The sequence below is a fragment of the Furipterus horrens genome, unplaced genomic scaffold (assembly GCF_987537825.1).
Source record: "Furipterus horrens unplaced genomic scaffold, mFurHor1.1.pri manual_scaffold_1, whole genome shotgun sequence".
Taxonomy (NCBI): domain Eukaryota; kingdom Metazoa; phylum Chordata; class Mammalia; order Chiroptera; family Furipteridae; genus Furipterus; species Furipterus horrens.
In genome coordinates, this window is record NW_028327171.1 from 11,000,548 (window position 1) to 11,018,071 (window position 17,524).

General features: G+C 45.4%; 2 protein-coding genes across 4 annotated transcripts in view; one reads left to right on the forward strand and one right to left on the reverse strand.

The window, feature by feature from the left end:
• The window catches only part of LOC150020672 (germinal-center associated nuclear protein-like), a 47,359-nt gene extending 35,861 nt beyond the window's left edge, over positions 1–11,498 (reverse strand). The window contains exons 1-8 of the mRNA XM_090272473.1: positions 10,186–11,498; positions 9,715–9,944; positions 5,954–6,032; positions 5,548–5,692; positions 3,646–3,836; positions 1,668–1,807; positions 805–1,002; positions 166–434 (exon numbers count right to left, since the gene is read on the reverse strand). Coding sequence (XP_090128599.1) covers positions 166–434; positions 805–1,002; positions 1,668–1,807; positions 3,646–3,836; positions 5,548–5,692; positions 5,954–6,032; positions 9,715–9,944; positions 10,186–11,398 — 2,465 coding nt within the window. The 5' untranslated portion in view covers positions 11,399–11,498. The remainder of the gene's footprint in view (positions 1–165; positions 435–804; positions 1,003–1,667; positions 1,808–3,645; positions 3,837–5,547; positions 5,693–5,953; positions 6,033–9,714; positions 9,945–10,185) is intronic.
• Positions 11,499–12,389: 891 nt separating this feature from the next.
• On the forward strand, positions 12,390–17,040 carry LOC150020673 (endoribonuclease YbeY). Of its 3 annotated transcripts, none has more exons than XM_090268622.1 (5): positions 12,390–12,470; positions 12,944–13,198; positions 14,162–14,290; positions 15,503–15,571; positions 16,684–17,040. In XM_090268622.1, exons 2-5 carry the CDS (start codon positions 12,989–12,991, stop codon positions 16,771–16,773), a joined length of 498 nt encoding a protein of 165 aa, XP_090124748.1. In that variant the 5' UTR covers positions 12,390–12,470; positions 12,944–12,988; the 3' UTR covers positions 16,774–17,040. The 3 variants fall into 3 exon arrangements, with proteins under 3 accessions (XP_090124748.1, XP_090124596.1, XP_090124667.1); XM_090268470.1 differs by lacking the exon at positions 16,684–17,040 and adding an exon at positions 16,210–16,677; XM_090268541.1 differs by lacking the exon at positions 16,684–17,040 and adding an exon at positions 16,234–16,677.
• The last annotated feature ends 484 nt before the right edge of the window (positions 17,041–17,524 follow it).

Consider the following 17,524-nt stretch of genomic DNA (forward strand, 5'->3'; position numbering starts at 1 on the left):
GTGCCTCAGCTCAACGGCCTGCACAGCCAGCCCAGGTTTCATCCTGGCATTAAGGACCAGAGACAACTCAGCACTATCAGCTACTGCTAATCCAAGCAGCTCTTCTTCCTGTTTACACCTTGCTTTCTGGACAGCTTAGGCTAGCTTCGGAATTTTAAAATTCACCTTAGGATGTCGCCCTTGTTGAGATTGAGCAGCACGTTGTAGCCCTGAAACTCAGCTTCGCTGGCACAGAACACGCCCTTGTTCCTCAGGTCCTGGTACATTTCCTTCAGACTCTGAAGGCACTTGGTCATGTTCTCATTGTTGATCTTGGCATCGAAGGAGGACATAGGCTCCTCACACATGAAGTGAGCACAGTGGATATGAAGCCGGGCACACTTCTCAATCAGGGACACTGTCACGGGGTCACATAGGTGCTGCTGCGTGATGTCCTGGCCACAAGCAAGAGAGGAATATTACACATGCACAGACATACGGCACACACTTGTACCTCACACATGTGCAAGTGGCCTGGTATACACACATACACCTTATATGCACATGTGCCTCATATACACAGATGCAATGCACATATTCCCATGCAGAGAATCAACTAGAAAAATTGTGCTTATTACCTGAATTTCTCATACTTCAATTTGAAACAAAGCCCATAAAGAATATTTTTATAGAACTTTGTAATAATTTTAAATAATAGTACATTGTTATAGATAAAATATAACTAAGTAAAATGACAAAAACGCTCACTTTCACTTTGTAATTCACATACATTTTTCTAGTTTCCTAGTAAGAAGAGGCTGATACCTTCCGTATGCCCCGTGTGCGGTTCCACAGGAAGTCATACCAGTCCCGTAGGTTGCCATCCTTCTGGTCCATAATCTGGGTCACCAGGTAGTCCATAGTTCTGCTCAGGACTGCCGAGGGCCGCAACTCATGCGACAGGGGTTCCTCCTGATCAGCGGAGGAGCGGCTGTACTCCTTGACGGCTGCCGCGTGGTCCACCTGAGACACAGAGTGGGGACAAGCAGCTGGGTGGCAGGTGCCAGGCCAGCCTCCCAGTACCTGTGCCTTAAAATAAGGGGGGAAATCACACACACACTCCTACAAGATCAATACTACAGAATACAGTTATATGTAAAAATTAGAAATAGCCTATCTATGACTATAAAATGGTGAGTTTTGACAGAACCACATAAATAATATGCTGTTATTTAAAAATGCTTATAAAGAGTTCATCATACAAGGAAATGTTCATAATACAATTTTAAGTGAAAATTCATACAAAATTATACCTAGAACATAATCTCAAAATGTGCAAAACATAAACACAAGAAAGGATAGAAATAAAACTGAGAAAAGAAAAAAGAAATGCAAAACAGTTTTTCAATCTATGAAATAAATCTGCATCTACCTCTATACCTTCAGGTCCCGTGTGATCCTGGCACTTTATACAAGATTGCTTAGTATACAACTCACAATACAAACATGTAACATGATTGTTAATGGCATATCCCACCATTCTTAAAAAGCAAAGTCCCAGATCAAGTATAACAATGTACAGAAATTACAAAAGAATAAGTCTCCCCTCCCTGCATATCCCACCCCCAGCCCAACAACTAATTACAGACAGTGGTGTGCAGGGCACTCTGGGAAACATGGGACTTCACCTGGTCAGTCCCCGGGATCACTTCAAACACACTCAGCTGGCTCCGCGTCTCCCGCATGTACCGCTCTTTCTCAGGACACATGTCAGGGCACGTCCCAACAAAAGCCTGTGCTTTGTCCAGGTCGGTTCTTTTCACCCGACCTAAATGACATCAAGTAAATAGTAAGAGCACACCACACAGTTACTAAGAATTCAGAGAAATGCATTTTCATAATGATACAAGGAAAAATAAAAACAAACATCAAACATATCACAAAATAAAAATATTTTAAAAATACTGCGCCTCAGGGAAAGAAGAGCATGACCTATCACGGCAGGGGCAGGGCATCAAGGCCTATAAAGACCTCGAAGGCCTTCTTGCCTCTCCAGACGAGTCTCTTCACTGCACACCACAGGCAGGGGGTGCACAGGGTGTTTGGGGCGCCTATAATGATCTCAATAATAAACACTCATGCTGAAGTATGTGTGTTCAAAAAACAATTTGTTAAATGTAAATATTGAAAATATATTATATCATTATTCTAAAACTTACAGTTTTTCCTATTTTTAATGTAACAGGAATCACATAATGGAAGTTACCTGGTCCTGACATTAACAGATCACTATTATTATCCATAGAATTAAAATAGTTACAAGAGTACCTTTTAAATAAAATGGAAAGAAGAACTTCACAACTCAAAATATATACATCTGTTTTTATTTGGAAAATTCCAGTACCTAGGAATAATTTATTTGGAATACAAAACCATCATGTCAGTGATATAATTTATGTTGGCAGCTTTATAACAGTACGGAGGAGGCACTGGAATTATTCCACTGATTGCAAAACGAGGAAAATCCTGCAGCTAAAATTTAATTTAAAAAGACTTTGCAAAGAGCACATATGACTTTTCCTTTTATTTTTTTCACAGCACAAAGTTTTAATGTTAATAGAGTACTTACTTTTGGAATAGGTAATACATTCACACGGTTCAAGAATCCAAAGACATAACAACATCCAAGATAGAACACATCTTCACACCTCACTCCCTCTCTTGACAATCAGTGTGAGCAGATCCTTTCACATCTCCCGTGACTTTTTATGTTCACATAAAGCAAGTACGCTTACATATGAACACACACACACTGTCTCCCTTCTTTGTCCACAAGTGGTAGCCTACTACAGACCTCCTGCAACATGCTTTCCTCACTTCACTATAGATCTTGGTGAATTTCCACAAAGAAGCCACAGTCTTCTATTAAACTGCTTACAATTTCACTGCGTGGACAACCAGTGTCCAATCTCTGCCGTCACTAACAACCTTATGTATGACTCACACAGACACACACACGTGCACACACAGCATTTGTGGGACAGACTCCCTGGACATGGAATTCTGAGTCAAAGACATGAGTTTTCCTATGTCTCCGAGATCCCACCCACCCACCCTCCTCCGCAGGAGAGTTGAGTTCCCAGCCTGCCCTAGGATGCAGCATGTCCATGCGGTGTCATCTGAATCTCTCACTGTGTGATGGGGTGAGCATCTTCCCACATATTTAAGAGCCAACTCAGGATACTTCCTTTTTCCCCTCCTCATGTTTCCACCTTCTTTGGTCTTTTTCATACTGATGTGCACAGGACTTTCTCTAAGTTACACTCTTCCCCTGGTTGACATTTCTTAGTTTTACTTGTGATTTCTGTCAAACAAAATTTTTGCTTTTTTTCCATGTGCTTTCTAAAGGTCTAAAACTGCCCTTTAAGTTAAGCACGAATCAATGATTTGTAGACTTTCCTCCAAAACTAAAACCAAAAACATATCTATACTCACTGCCTCTGGAGACGAGCGAACAACAAAGATGGCCTGAGGCTCGTCAGAGGCCCTGAGACTCAGCAGCAGCAGAGCCCAAGCTCGCGGTGGGCCCCTCCCTCGCGGCTCCCGAGAAGACCTTGTCACTACTTGACAGGGCTCTCTGGCCCCCCGCAGGGGCAGCCGCCCTACCTTGCCGCATGACTCTGTCCCTCTGGTCCAGCAGGCGGTACTTGTCCTCCGAGGTCTCGGCCACAGTGCCTATTAGCGCGCTGAGGGAGGACACACACAACCCAGAGCCCTCAGAGCCCTCAGAGCCCGAGTCAAACGAGTCTCCCTCAAATGCGTGGGCCTTCAGCAGACATGGCTTCTTCACCGGAGAGCTGAAAGAAAGCAACACTTTAGGGCCCCCTGCCCAACCGGCTCCTGTGCCATTCCCACCTCCAAACACTGCCCTTATCTTCCAAGACATTCTGCTCCTCGGAAGCTGATAAACTACGAGCACTATATGAGCTGAGCCCTGACAGTGCCAGTGATGAGCACAAAGGTGTTACATGTGGGGGACAGACAGGCGTGGGGAGACGTGGGAAGCAGACGGGCTTGGTCTAAAAGACTCTGACCGCTGTGCGGAGCCGCCCCTGCTGGGCCCTGAGCCGGCAGGTTGTCTCCCAGGCCTGCTCTGAATCCCACCCCCCGGGGGATTTTAAAGATAGAATAGAAATACAAAATGGCTTTTAAGGAAGAGAGAACCTGCTCTGTCTTTCTCTGTCAAGCCTCAAATCCTTGTCAGTAAAATGTGAAGAACAGAACAATTAAGTAAGAGGAAATGTTTTTGACCTTGTGTAACATACCTGGATGTTTCAACCCTGTATTGATCTGCATTTCCCTTTCACTCCCTGCCATTTGGGGAAGGGCTGCACATTTTCCTTAAGTACTTCCCCGTGTGGCAAGTGGATAAAAACCCTGGCTAATAAAGAAATGGGGCGATTTTCCACTAGAGAATACCCACTCCCTTCCTTTCTCAGATGGAGAGTTTCTGAGTAGTTTCTTCATCCACTCCGAGGGACCCAGAGTCTCTCTGTTACATATATTATTCACCATGATTTTTAAATTTTGAAATAGTTTATACTTCTTTTAAAATAAGATGAGTCCATTTAAACAGCTACAATGAATATTTATATTTTTAGCTCAAAGAAATAAAATTCAGCCTGAAAAAAAAACCACTCTGCCACCATGAGGAAGTATCATGCCTATATGTTTTCATATATGACCCCATTTCAGTAGAAGGATGTACAATACTAGAAAAAGCTGGGCATTCTCTCTCAGCTTCCCCATTTTCCAGCTGGCTCCCTGAATTCTGTGAACTTGAAAGTCAAAGAAGATATAAGGATTGAGAAAGGAAAAAGCAAAAGCTAATCAGCAACTAAATCATTAATAGAAAAACAGAAAGTGAGGAAAACAATACTTTGGCCAAAATGGGTGAAGGATTAAACAGAAGCCCTGTGGAAGCAGGCCTGCTGTGAAAGAGAAGGTGGGAACTCGAAGAAAAGTGGGAAGGAGAAAAAGGGAGGAGGAGGAGTGTTTCAGAATGGATACTCCCATACAGACAGCGCCCCGCCCCCTCCAGCACACACCGTGGCTACCCAGTTATAACACAGCCTCACCGTGACAAGCTGCACCTACAAAAAGCCATGCTGGAAACTGCTAGCGTGGGCGTTAGGAATACATGGATATTATGGCCAGTTAGGGGTTTTCAGGTAAAAGGGGCCGCTTACACATTTAGATGTCAGTTAGAACTGATGACAGCAACTGTATATGTGGGACCCAGTCAGATGACTGAGGAGCCCCAGGGCCTCTTCAGGGCCCTGGCAACTGGCTCTCAATGTCAACTGTCCTACATTCGTCCCCACCACATCCTCCTCTCTTCCTCCCCCTCCCAGTCATCCCTTAGCCCCTACTCAGGTGTCAGTGTATCACCCCACATCCTGTCATGCTTCAGCATGACTGCCGTGAAGTCCCTCCTTTTTTCTGCCAGTAGAAGGCAAAGAACCCACACGCCATGTCAAATACAGTCATAGGAAGGGCCACCCGCACCTTTTATTCACGAGGCTGCCAGCTGCAGCCCTCCCCAGGGGCTTGCCAAGAGGGGAGTGCTGAAAGGGTGTGTCCTCTGTGCCCTGGCCAGCTTCACCCTCACCTGCTTTCTTCTCCTTGAGGGAAAACAGTTTCTTGTTGGAACCTGAGGATGTAAGAGTCCAAACAGAGTTTATGATCTCACATGTCATCTGACAATGGATTTTTTTTTTTTTTTTTTTTGCGTAAGTAAAGTTCTCCTAATTGTTACAGGAGATTACAAAGGAGCCCAAGGAAACACTATGAGACACAAGGATCCACTCGGAGCCAGCCCCCTACTGGTCTTGGGGAAGGGCTCCCTCTCAAAGATTAAAGAGCCCTGCACACCAAGCATTAGAGACCATGCAAAGAATAGCTGAAAACTCACTTGTTTTCTTCTTGTGCCAAAAGATAGCCACGTCTTCGTGCAAACTTTTCCCCTTCTTCCTGGCCAGGGCTGCAGAAGCCTGGAAAACAGGCCACAACAAAAAGTATAAGGCATCAGGAGGGCACAGGAAATGAGATTCAACACTAAATGCATCAGCAAAAGTTCATGCAACAGAGCAACACCTCCACCTGCTGGAAGTCTGACCACACTGTCAGCTCCAGCCGTGGTCCAGCAGGCTGACACTCTGCAGTCCTCACATCTGGTATTTACTCTTCTTTTTGAAATTAATGACTTTCCTGTAATAGAACCCATAACCTTGGCCTCCTTGGCATTTGGTAAAATTCTCACCATCTGGTAACAGATACAATGGAAAAGTACAGCCGAGTCACACACACAAAAGAAAGCTGCAGAATGATACACACAGGATAAAATTTATCACAACACACACACAAAACCAAGGACTTGGTAGTATACCTATAGATAGACCCATGAAAATGTATAGAAAAATATGCACCACACCAGTAACTGTACTTATTCCTGGGTAACAGAAAAGATGGGGGTGATCAAAGACCTCAGCTTTGTTTGTAGCAATGAATTGCTTAAAATGACAATGTATTTATTAGGGTTCAGCTTGAAAAAGCACATTGCAATAGCCAAAAAATAACTTTAAAAAATGAGAAATAATTACCATATGGCCCAGCAATTCCACCCTGAGTATATAGCCAACAGAACTGCAAGAGAGATTTGCACATCACACTGAGGGCAGCATTATTCAAAAGTCAAAAGGTGAAAACAATCAATCTGTGTCCATCAACTGATAAATAAACGAAATGTGATTTATTCATACAATGGGATATTATTCAACCATGAAAAGGAATGAAGTACAGCAACATGAATAAACCTTAAAAATGCTATGCTAACTGAGAAAAGCCAGAACAAAACTGTATGATTCTATTTATTTGCAGTATCTAGAATAGGCAAACTCATAGAGACAGAAAATAGATTAGAGGTCACCAGGGCCTGGGGGGGCGGGGGGAGTAAGAGGAGTTATCGCTTAATGGTTATCGAGTTTCTGTTTGGGATGATGCAAAAGTTCTGGACAGTGGTGATGGTTGCACTACACTGAATGTAATTAATGGCACCGAATTGGGGGAAAAAATCAATAGGAAGGAATAACAAAAGCCCTAAAATTGTGTATATATTTTGGCACAGAACTTCCACTCTCAGAAATTTAAACAAAGGATATAAACTAATCAGAAATATATGCACAAAAATGCCCACAAGTACAACACTGGTCAAGTAAGTCAACAGGATAGAATGCCATGTAGCATTTAACAATGCCATTCTAATGCTATGGCAGGTGGGTGCCATATCTTAAGACTCCATCAACCTGGATAACACTGTTTGGCCTACGCTGGAGATCCCTTGAGTCTCTGTCCCACCCAGCTTGAAGCTGTTAACAGTAGCTTTACCATACGAATGGCTGGTCTTGGCTCATAACTTCCTAAATCCTTTCAAAAAAGCAAAATTTGGCCTCACTAAGCCCCCAGTAACCCCCCACACACACCTCTTGCTAAGTGGCCCCAGCCTAGTTTCACAGCTTCACTTTGCCTGGGAATCTCCAAGCCCAACACAAGTACTAGGTCCAGCAGATCACTCTCTATAGTCAAGTAGGGTGGCCCTGGGCAAAACACAGGTGGTGGTTGATCCTGGCTTGCACCACCCAGGGAACCCCTGGGCCAGCACACTCATTAGACAGCTACAGACCACGTCGGAGCACCATTGCTCTGCCCCTGCACAGCTGACTCGCCACGGAGGGCAGAGGGTGGTCAGTGGTCACAGCCAGTCCTTGCTGCTGACTGGCCTGGGCAAGCCCCTCCCATTGACCTGCCAACAGAAATCAAGGTCATCTACAAGAGGGTGTACTCAGCACACACAAAGGGCACACCTCGAGTAGCCAGCTTGGGTGATAGGGGAGGCTGTGACACTGGACTCTACAGGACACCTATTACATCAGGCCCCACTACCAAGACAGGGAGTCATAGCAGCTCTACCCAATAAAGAGAAACAAACACAGGGAGGCTGCCAAAATGAGGAGACAAAGAAACAGGGCCCAACTGAAAGAACAGATCAAAACTCCAGAAAAAGAACTAAACAAAATGGAGATAAGCAATCCTACAGATGCAGAGTTCAATACACTGGTTTAAGGATGCTCAAGGAACTTAGTAAGGACCTCAACAGCATAAAAAAGGTCCAGTCAGAAACAAAGGATATGCTAATTGAAATAAAAAAGAATTTACAGGGAAACAACAGTAGGTGAAGGAAGCCAAGAATCGAATCAATGATTTGGAACATGAGGAAGCAACCAAAAACCAATCAGAACAATGAGAAGAAAAACAAATCCCAAAAAAACGAGAGTACTACAAGCAGCCTCTGGGACAACTTCAAGGGTTCCAACATTCACATCATAGGGGTGCCAGAGGAGAAGAGAAAGAGCGAGATATTGGAAATCTATTTGAAAAAAGTAATGAAAGAATACTTCCCTAATTTGGTGAAGGAAATACACATGCAAGTCCAGGAAGGAGAGTCCCAAACAAGATGGATGCAAAGAGGACCACACCAAGACACATCATAATTAAAATTCCAAAAGTTAAAAGATACGGAGAGAATCTTAAAAGCAGCAAGAGATGTTAGTTACCTAAGGGGAGTTCACACAAGACTGTCAGCTGATTTCTCAAAAGAAACTTGGCAGGCTAGAAAGGATTGGCAAGAAATATCCGAAGTTATGAAAAGTGGGACCAACAGCCAAGATGGCTCTACCCAGCAAAGCTATCATTTAGAACAGAAAGGCAGATAAAGAACTTCCCAGACAAGAAAAAACTAAAGGGATTCATCATCAACAAACTGTTATTATATGAAATGTTAAAGAAGATCAAAACTGAACAATAAGATGGCAATGAATACATGTCTATCAACAATTGAATCTAAAAAGCAAACTAAGCAAACAAGGACAGAGACAGAACCATGATTACACAGAGCATTTTGATGGATGCCAGATGGTAGGATGTGGGGGAACGGGTGAAGAGGGGAGGGGATTAAGTAGTCAATATAGGTAGTTACCAAATAGCCATGGGATATAAAGTACAGTACAGGAAATAGAGCAGCCAAAGAACTTATACACATGACCCATGGACATAACAATGGTGTGGGGATTGCCTGAGGGAAAGAGGGGTGATTGGTGGAGGGGGGTAAAGGAGGAAAAATTGGGACAACTGTAATAGCATAATTAATGAAATATAATTAAAAAAAAATAAAGTTAGGGTATAAACCAAACATAAGTAGCTATCTCTAGAGAATGGAATTATAAGGGGATTGCACTTTTTCTGTATTGTTTGAATGTTTACAGCAATCATGTACTATGACCACATAAAACAAAACAAAACAAAACAGAACTCAAGTTTGGAAAAGTGCTGTGTAGTTACAGAGCCACTTCTATGCAATCCAGAGGAATCTGATTTCATGGGACTCACCATTGCATTCAGTAGGGGCTGCAATCTTTCACTACTGACTCCAGTTATGAAATAAAGTGTTATTCTAGCCCCTCCAAGGTAAGAACAAAATATAGCTAGTACTCTCCTACGTTCTAACAAGCAAATAACTGATAGATTAAAAAAACAGGTTTCGAAGAGAACATTCACTCCAACTTTTTCACTTTAAAACCTGTTTTTCTCACTCACATAAATTCAGTCAGGAGTACTCACATGATCAAAGAAATACACCACTGCAAGCTTTTTGTTGCGCCTGGTGTAGATGCGCTGTACTTTAGCGATTTTGCCAAAATGGTTCTCCAGAACAGTCCTGTTGTTGAGATAGTCAGGAACGTTCTTGCACTGGATCGCTGTGACTTCAGCTGGAGAGAGGCCTCCAAGGCTGTCTGTGCTCTCACTTCTTTTTCTTTTACTCTGACGCCCAGGAGCTCCTCTTAGGAAATCTAGGGGATCAGAGAATGGGCAAAGAACTGTAGGAGATGTAATGTTTTCAAATAGAAGGCACCAACTACGTAAGGGCAAAGAAATTTCCATGGATGTGAGACCTGCTCCAAGATCCTATGATATGCTAATATCCCTAATATTTACAGGGGACTTGCCATAAAAATCAAGCTAACACCCAGGGAAATTTATCAAGAACTTACCAGTAGGATTTACTGTATGTTGTACATGAATAGAGCTCACCTTCCTTTTTATCTCTACTTTCAGTTTCTTCCTCTTTACTCACACCTGGAAGCCGAGAAGGTGCCAGAACAGACTGACTCCCTCCTGGGATGGCCATGTGGTTATTTTCCCCAGACTCAGCACAGCCCATTTCCTTTCTAGATTCCTTGTTGACCAGACGACTTAGATTGATTTCTTTATTGCTTCTGAAGACATCCTGTATTGTCCGACCAAACAGAGTGCCTCCCCTGGGCCGATTGAGGCGGACAGGCCGCTTATCGGGAGGATGATCACCCCTGGACAGAGGGTCCGAGTCCTCCACTGCATCGTGGCCATGTCTCCTTGGGGAGTGGTCCTGATCGTCCTTCCTTTTCAGTCCTTTCATGAGGCTGGGAAGAGGCTCCACCTGGGAAACAGCTTCACATCCTTGTCTGCCACCTGTTTTGCTAACTGAGAAGGGTTCCCCCAAAGATCCTGAAGATGTGGGGAAGCTAGTGAAGCTACTATTAAGACTTCCAAATAGTGGTTTAGTGCCTCTCTTTTCTTCCTCATTTTGGTTTGATAAAGCAGAGGTAAAAGGTGATGATGAATTACTACTATCAACTGGTTTCGAAAAGGTAAAATTTGACTTAGTAGCTGAACTTGTCACCTGATTAAAAGAAAATGGGGCCAGTCCTCCAGATCCACTACTAACTGGTTGGGAAAATTTGAAAAATCCAGAAGTAATCTGGCTTTGAGCTTTCTCTGGCTCAGAGTCAGCTCCCAGTATTGGTCTGAACACCGAATTTTCCAGAGGTTTAAAGCTGAATTCTGTTTTCCCAAAACCAGAGCTTGCTACTTCTCCAGTTTCTGGTCCAAAAGTAGAAGTACTTGGAAAAGCCCCAAGGTTGGGTGATTTAAAGATAAATCCTGGGTTTCCAGGCACACATGAACTTGAAGGCCCAGAGGTAGCTACAAAGGCCGGAGTGTGTTCAAGTCCAGAGAAGAGTCCAACATTTGAGGTTTGAGAAAATCCTAATGTTTGCGCTGAAGAATTACCTACTCCAGAAGATGTTGGAAAGCTAGGTACTTGTGAAAATCCTGAGCTTTTCCCAGATAATTTATTATTTTGTCCAAAAAGAGAAGGCTGACCAAATCGAAATGGTGGTTTGGTCTGAAATGCTCCTATGGAACTACTGGAAGATGACGAAAAAACACTAGGCTGCTGTCCACTGAAAGGGTTAGTAGGGTTCATCTTCTGACCCAGTTATTGAAAGGTAATAAATACTCCGTGTACAAAGCAGTCCTCTTCCTTAAACAGTCTGTCAAACTAAGGAGATCCCTTTCATCTTCACATAAACTGAAAGACAAAAATTCAGATCATCAGAGCTACGTGCTGCTGGAAGACTACGAAAAGAATTTTTAGTCACATGTGACACAAATTATCTAAAGGGGGTCAAAGTAAAGGGCCAAGTATTCTTATTTTCTGAGAGCCAGTGGGCTCTTTTTTTTTTTTTTTTTTTTTTCGGAATATAGGGTGGAGAGTGGCACGAATAAATAACTTTGTACAGGTCAAATCATTTTACTAAGTTGATAAAACTCACTACCAACCTCAAATGTTCACATTTTTAAAAATGAATGCCATTATACTTTGTAAGTTAAAAGAATTTCTAACTTCTCCCAATCTCCACAGCTAGATGATTTCACTGTAACACAGTGAAAACATCAGTGTTTTGGTGTTTCCTGCCCCCACCTAATTTTTCTCCGAGTAACCGCAGCACTAAACACTCTTACCAGACACAGAAATAAAATGTGTTTCTATACCGGGGCTACTGCCCAAACGAACTAGCTTAAGAGGTCCTGAGTGCTCCAGCGGAGAGGCCACCCAAGACCGGGGACAGGCTGGGAGCGATGGCAGCACGACCCCAACTCGCAGACAGCGCCGTGGGTCCCCGCATAGGCCTCGCCCTGGGCCCTGCGCCCCGCCGTCCCACTCCTTTAGGGCCGCGCGCACGGCAGGGTCAGAAAGCGACGCGAGAAAGGGACAGCCTGAGCCCGGCTCGCACCCCGCGCCGCGCTCACCGTCCGGCTCACGAACACCGCCGCTCCAGGGTACCCCGGCTATCGGCTGGAGGCGTATCCAAGCACCACGACCAACACAGCCAGCATTCCTTGCGCGGACAGGAAATGTGGTGACCGACTTCCGGTCCTACCCGCGCGGCCCGGCCCAGCGGCCCTCCGCGCTTGGGTTCCGCTTTCAGGCCAAGAGGCGGCGATGGGGCTTCCAATGCGTGGGATCCAGGCTGGGGTCCGCAGGCTTTGGTCCCGTACGTACGCGGACGGCTTCCTCTCTCCAAAATTGGGGGGGCCATCGTACCTTCCCGCGCGTACTGCCTGGGACTTACCTTCCCAGGCCGGAGGCCAGCGTTGAGCGGTTCCTGGGGAAGCCCCGGACCCAGCCAGACGCGCCCGTCCGCATTCCCCGTGCCCCACTCCAACCTACCCCTCTCTCACCACCCTTCCCTGCCCCCTACCCCGTTTACCGGCTTTCACTATTAAGGGCCCCTTTCCACCAGCCTCAATTTCCTGTGGCTACTGTTACTCATTCCGACTTGCCCGGCTCCATGGCTTCGTTTTCTATACCTTCACTTTTATATTTTCCTTATGATAAAATGTAAATTCCTGTAAATTTTTTCAATGAATCGCACCAAATAAAATAATATGGTTGTTTTTGCGTGTGTGTTTTTACGGAACATATTATCCCTGTCTCGGACTGATTTGTCTTCTCTTGCAAGCACAGGTTCCTTTCGAAACGATTTTAAAGGGGCCCTGTTGTCTTGCTGAAATGAGCCTGGTGCTGAGAAACCTGCAGCGAGCTATCCCCCTCCGGAGAGTGCCGCTCCGCCAGAGGATGGAGATAGTCAGGAGTATTTTAGGGGTCCAGAAATTCGACCTGGGGATCATCTGTGTTGACAACAAGAGTATTCAGCACATCAACAGGATCTACAGAGACAAAAATATCCCAACCGACGTGCTTTCTTTTCCATTTCATGAGGTAAAAAGTATTTTCCTCCTCGCCTTGTCTAGCCTGCTGTCCAGTGTAAATTTCCCTTGTTAATTATACTTGAGACATGATTTTTTAGTTCTACTTTGTGAACTTTTGAATATACACAAAAGCTACCCTGTTGACCATGGCCCATTACTGGAGGAGAAAAGGGGATGAGGCTCCCCTCTCCCCTCCTAAAGTAATTAGTGAATTAGTACAATGCTTCTGCAGTTTTGTATGTGAATCAATAATGAATATTTTGAGTGATGAAAATCTTAAATAACGCCGAATAAAGGAAGAAACTTGTGTAAATATTTCCTACAAACTTGTGGTAGCTATCAGGTTACTCTCCTTAGGTCAATGACTCACTCGTGGCTCCCCAGAGGGTTAGTAGCAGCATAAATTACAGCGACCCTTTTGGAAAGCAGCTTAGCAACATACTTCAATCCACTAGTATCACACCCATGGAAATAAATCAAATGAAGGAAGACGATAAAATGTTAAATGTGTAATATATAAAAATGCATTGAAATGTTTCCTTATTTTCCCTAATCAGAAGGAAAAAAAAAAAAAAAAACATTTACAATGCTAAATAAATATGCAGCCATAAGCAACTGGCTCAACTGAATGCACTGGTCTTTATGGTCTTTAAAGTAGGAAAATGTAAAAGGCTGTTTATTTAGGACAAAATACCAAGAGAAAAGAACAGAAAAATGAAATTATATCAATATGGTAACTAATTCCTAGAACTTGTAATCTGTGTGATTGTGCATTGGGAAGGATGAAAGAATTGGAAAGTAATTAATTTGACAAGGTGGAAACAACTTAAGTCCCTTGTGTGTAGGGCTTTGCAGTCCCCCACCCCACTTAGCACTAGTGAGAGGACAGTGGCTTCAGAATGAAATGTGTAGGCCCATGGTTGCATTGGTGTTCCTGAGGTCCCATTCTCACAATGTGCTTCCTCATCTGCAGAATCTGAAAGCAGGTGAAATTCCCCAGCCTGATTTTCCAGATGACTATAATCTGGGAGACATCTTCCTAGGAGTGGAGTATATCTTCCAGCAGTGCCAGGAAAACGAAGATTACTATGACATCCTGACTGTAAGTAGGAATGCTGAAATGACATGTTCTGTCTGGTGAAATAGATACCGTGTCCTTCATACAGGCCTTGAGAGGCTGGCAATGCACCACCTGCGTCCACACTACTGCCCACACTATCACTCACGTGAAGAACAAGGGTTATTGAGGGAGACCCACAGAGAGGGAGATGGCCTGGCGGGGTCTGCATGCCCTGTAGCAGAGCTGGGGGCAGGGGGAGGACAGGAAGCTTCTTAAGTGAGATATGAGATAGAGGAAGCTCCCAGGAGTGACCTTGTTTTAGCTTTTGCCTTGAGCTTAGCAAGCTGTGTAGCTAACATAGACGTGCTGAATAAGCTTCTTAGGAAACTCTCTGAAGTGGATGAGATTCTAGATCCAGGACCTTCCAAATCTGTCCTCAGCTTCATGTAAAAAAGGGAGAGGAGCAGTGTTCTGGAAGCATTGAGCGTGATAGAATCCTGTTTTAACTTCCCCAAGGATTCAATTGAGAGGTCTTCCTTTAGCCAAATAGCTACACACTAAATTATGTTGGGGGGTGCATGTCCTAGTGCTTCCATGTGAGACCTAGCGTGTGCAGGTGTGGGGAGAGGAAGAGGAGGTTTTCCTTTCTTTCTGAGTGACAGGAAACCCAGCATAGATAGGACTAGCCCAGCTCTGGGATCTCTGTTGCCGGCAGCACTGCACCCTTGTGGGGGATGCAGTTCAGGGGGTATTTGGGGACATCTACTCCTGAGAGTTCTGTACAGAAGTATAGGGCCAGCCCCCAGCTCCTAGGACCTTTATCCCCTGGCTCAGGGCCAGGCCAGGCTACCCTCCACCCTGCAGGCTCCCAGGTGCACATAGGCACCTTCTAACAACCCTGGGTACCATCCAGCCACACACCCTATTCTTCCCATCTCCTTCAGCCCTTCCTCCTGCCCCCAGAAACCAGGTGTCTCTTCAGGAAATAACCTCCACACCCCACCTTAGAGATCCTGGTCTTCACACCCTGACAGGGCCCTGGCCTACCTGCAGTTCCCCAAACCCCACCCATGTCTCCGCTGCCCACCACATTCTCTGTGCTGCTGCCACCGACTCCGAAAGCCTTGCCTGGGCCCAGAGGAGGGCTCCTAAACTCCCACCAGGTGTGAGCTCAGCTCTCCCTGCCTTCCTCCTCCCTGCCTCATGGCTTGGTCATAATCGGCCCCTGAGGTGGCTTTTTAATTGTTCTAACAGGTGACTGCCACCCATGGGCTCTGTCATCTGCTGGGCTTCACACATGGCACAGAGGCCACGTGGAAGAAGGTAGGTGCTGTCCCCTACTAGCCAGGGCTTTCCAACCTGCCCCTTGCAGTGGATGAAAACCAAACTTGGAAAAAACAGTAAAATAAGGAATTTTATAAATGCTTACTTCATAAAAAAAAACGTACATTTGTTTTAATTGTTGGGCTCCCCAAATGCTGATAACTATATTATTAAGTCACTATTGAAAGTCTGAGCAGAGACTGAATTTTAAAAATTCTATGTAATTCTAATGCTTAAAGTTAAAAAAAAAAACCTTTACAAGAGAAACTGTAATAATATTCATCAGTTGGGAACGGTTTAAAATGTGCAGGTGTCTGATAGACACCTATTGTGTAGAGTTATGGAAGCTGGTTTCCTCCAAGAGTGCCAATGTTTACCCATTTGTAAGGTCCGGGCTGGTATATATACTATATTATACTTAGTGTACTCAAACTATATTTGTCATCAAATAGTCAGATTCTCTGAAAGGCATAATAAACCTTTTTGTTAATAAAAGAAGTCCTAGATGCACTTGTCCTCTCTCCACCCCCCCACCCCCGCCATCCTAGGCTCAGTCTACACCAGCTACACCCTGGCTCTGCCTCCCCTCCTGGTCAGATGCTGACCCTACTCTGGCCACTTTCCCCCTTTCCCCTCAGTCCCCCTGCCTCTACAACCCACAGACCGAAGTCTCCGCATCTCGGGGAAAGCCTGAAATGTCACCTCCGGTGTGCAGTTCACCAGGGACCCCAGCCCCTCAAGCCCGGACCACTGCTTCCCAAGAAAAGGCCACCTGCACCCCCTCGCGCCTGTGTGTCCTGCGCCTGTTGTCCTGTGACCGCAGATGGGCTTTCCTCTTTTCTGCCCAGGACCACCACCTCAGCCCTGGCCCATAGCCTCTCTGCAGCATGTTGGCACTCCCTGTGCACAGGTGCTGGGTGCGCATGAGCAAATCCAGGACCTTCCCTGCTACGTGTATGGGAGGCCTCATGGCCAAGGCTACCTGTGCCATAGGGAGCCTTGGGGAGGGATTTCCCAGAGAGCAGACCCCTGGGCAGAGCCAGGGACTCCCCAGGGCCCAAGGCCAGGCCAGCTGGGCAAGTCCACTGTCAGCTTCCATTCCTTTCTTTCAGATGTACCAGAAGGAGAAGCAGGTTCTCGAGGAGCTAGGCCGGCGCACTGGGGTCAGGCTCCAGCCCCTGAGCAGGGACCTCTTTTGCTGATCCCAGCCCATGATGCAGGTAGTAGCTGAGAGACCCTCCAGAATACCGGGACACCATGTGAATGGATGTTGACCTCCCCCTTTGGGCCCCAAGGATCAGAGACTCTGCGAGACTGAGGGTCCTGCCGGTCAATGCCCAAGCTGGAGCTAAATTCTATAAGTGGGACTATTTCTTAAAGTATAAGAGAAATTTCTGTTCGTGTCTTTACTTAGAACACAGCAGACGTGTCATTTTCAGTTTTGTAAATAAAACAATTCTGAACTCTCAGAGCATATAACCTCCCCCTCCCTCGGGTTCTGCCTTTGGTAATGAGGCCTTTCTCCCACTCTGCAGCCACTCAGGAGGATAAAACAAGCGGCCTAGGGGCACGTGGGTGGGAGCAGATGGTCAAGGGGACAGGCACTGAGCCAGCTGGGGCCTCCATCACCTGCACCAGTCAGGTATAGGTGTGACTGCGGCACAGGGAGCTGCAAAGAGGCCATGATACTAACACAGTCTCTCGGAGGTTCTTTTTGGCCCTAAAACCAAGATGCTGTGATTCCGAGAATTTGGTTTGAGTCAGTTTTAGAAACGTGAGAACACATTTCCCACTGGATTTGTGTCCTGTCTTGGTCTGCACATCGCCCCAGCTCCCAGGGACAGGGACTTGATCCTGTTACCACAGTGTGCTGCACATGGCCTGCCCGTAGTCAGTTAAGCATGTTCTCAGTTTAAAGTAAACGCAGAGACCCACAAAGTTCTTGGCTTCCAA

Coding starts and splice junctions, on each gene's coding strand:
- LOC150020673 (XM_090268470.1), top strand. CDS start 12,989: ATGAGCCTGGTGCTGAGAAACCTGCAGCGAGCTATCCCCCTCCGGAGA. Junction 13,199..14,161: donor TTTCTTTTCCATTTCATGAG/GTAAAAAGTATT, acceptor CCTCATCTGCAG/AATCTGAAAGCAGGTGAAAT. Junction 14,291..15,502: donor ATTACTATGACATCCTGACT/GTAAGTAGGAAT, acceptor TTGTTCTAACAG/GTGACTGCCACCCATGGGCT.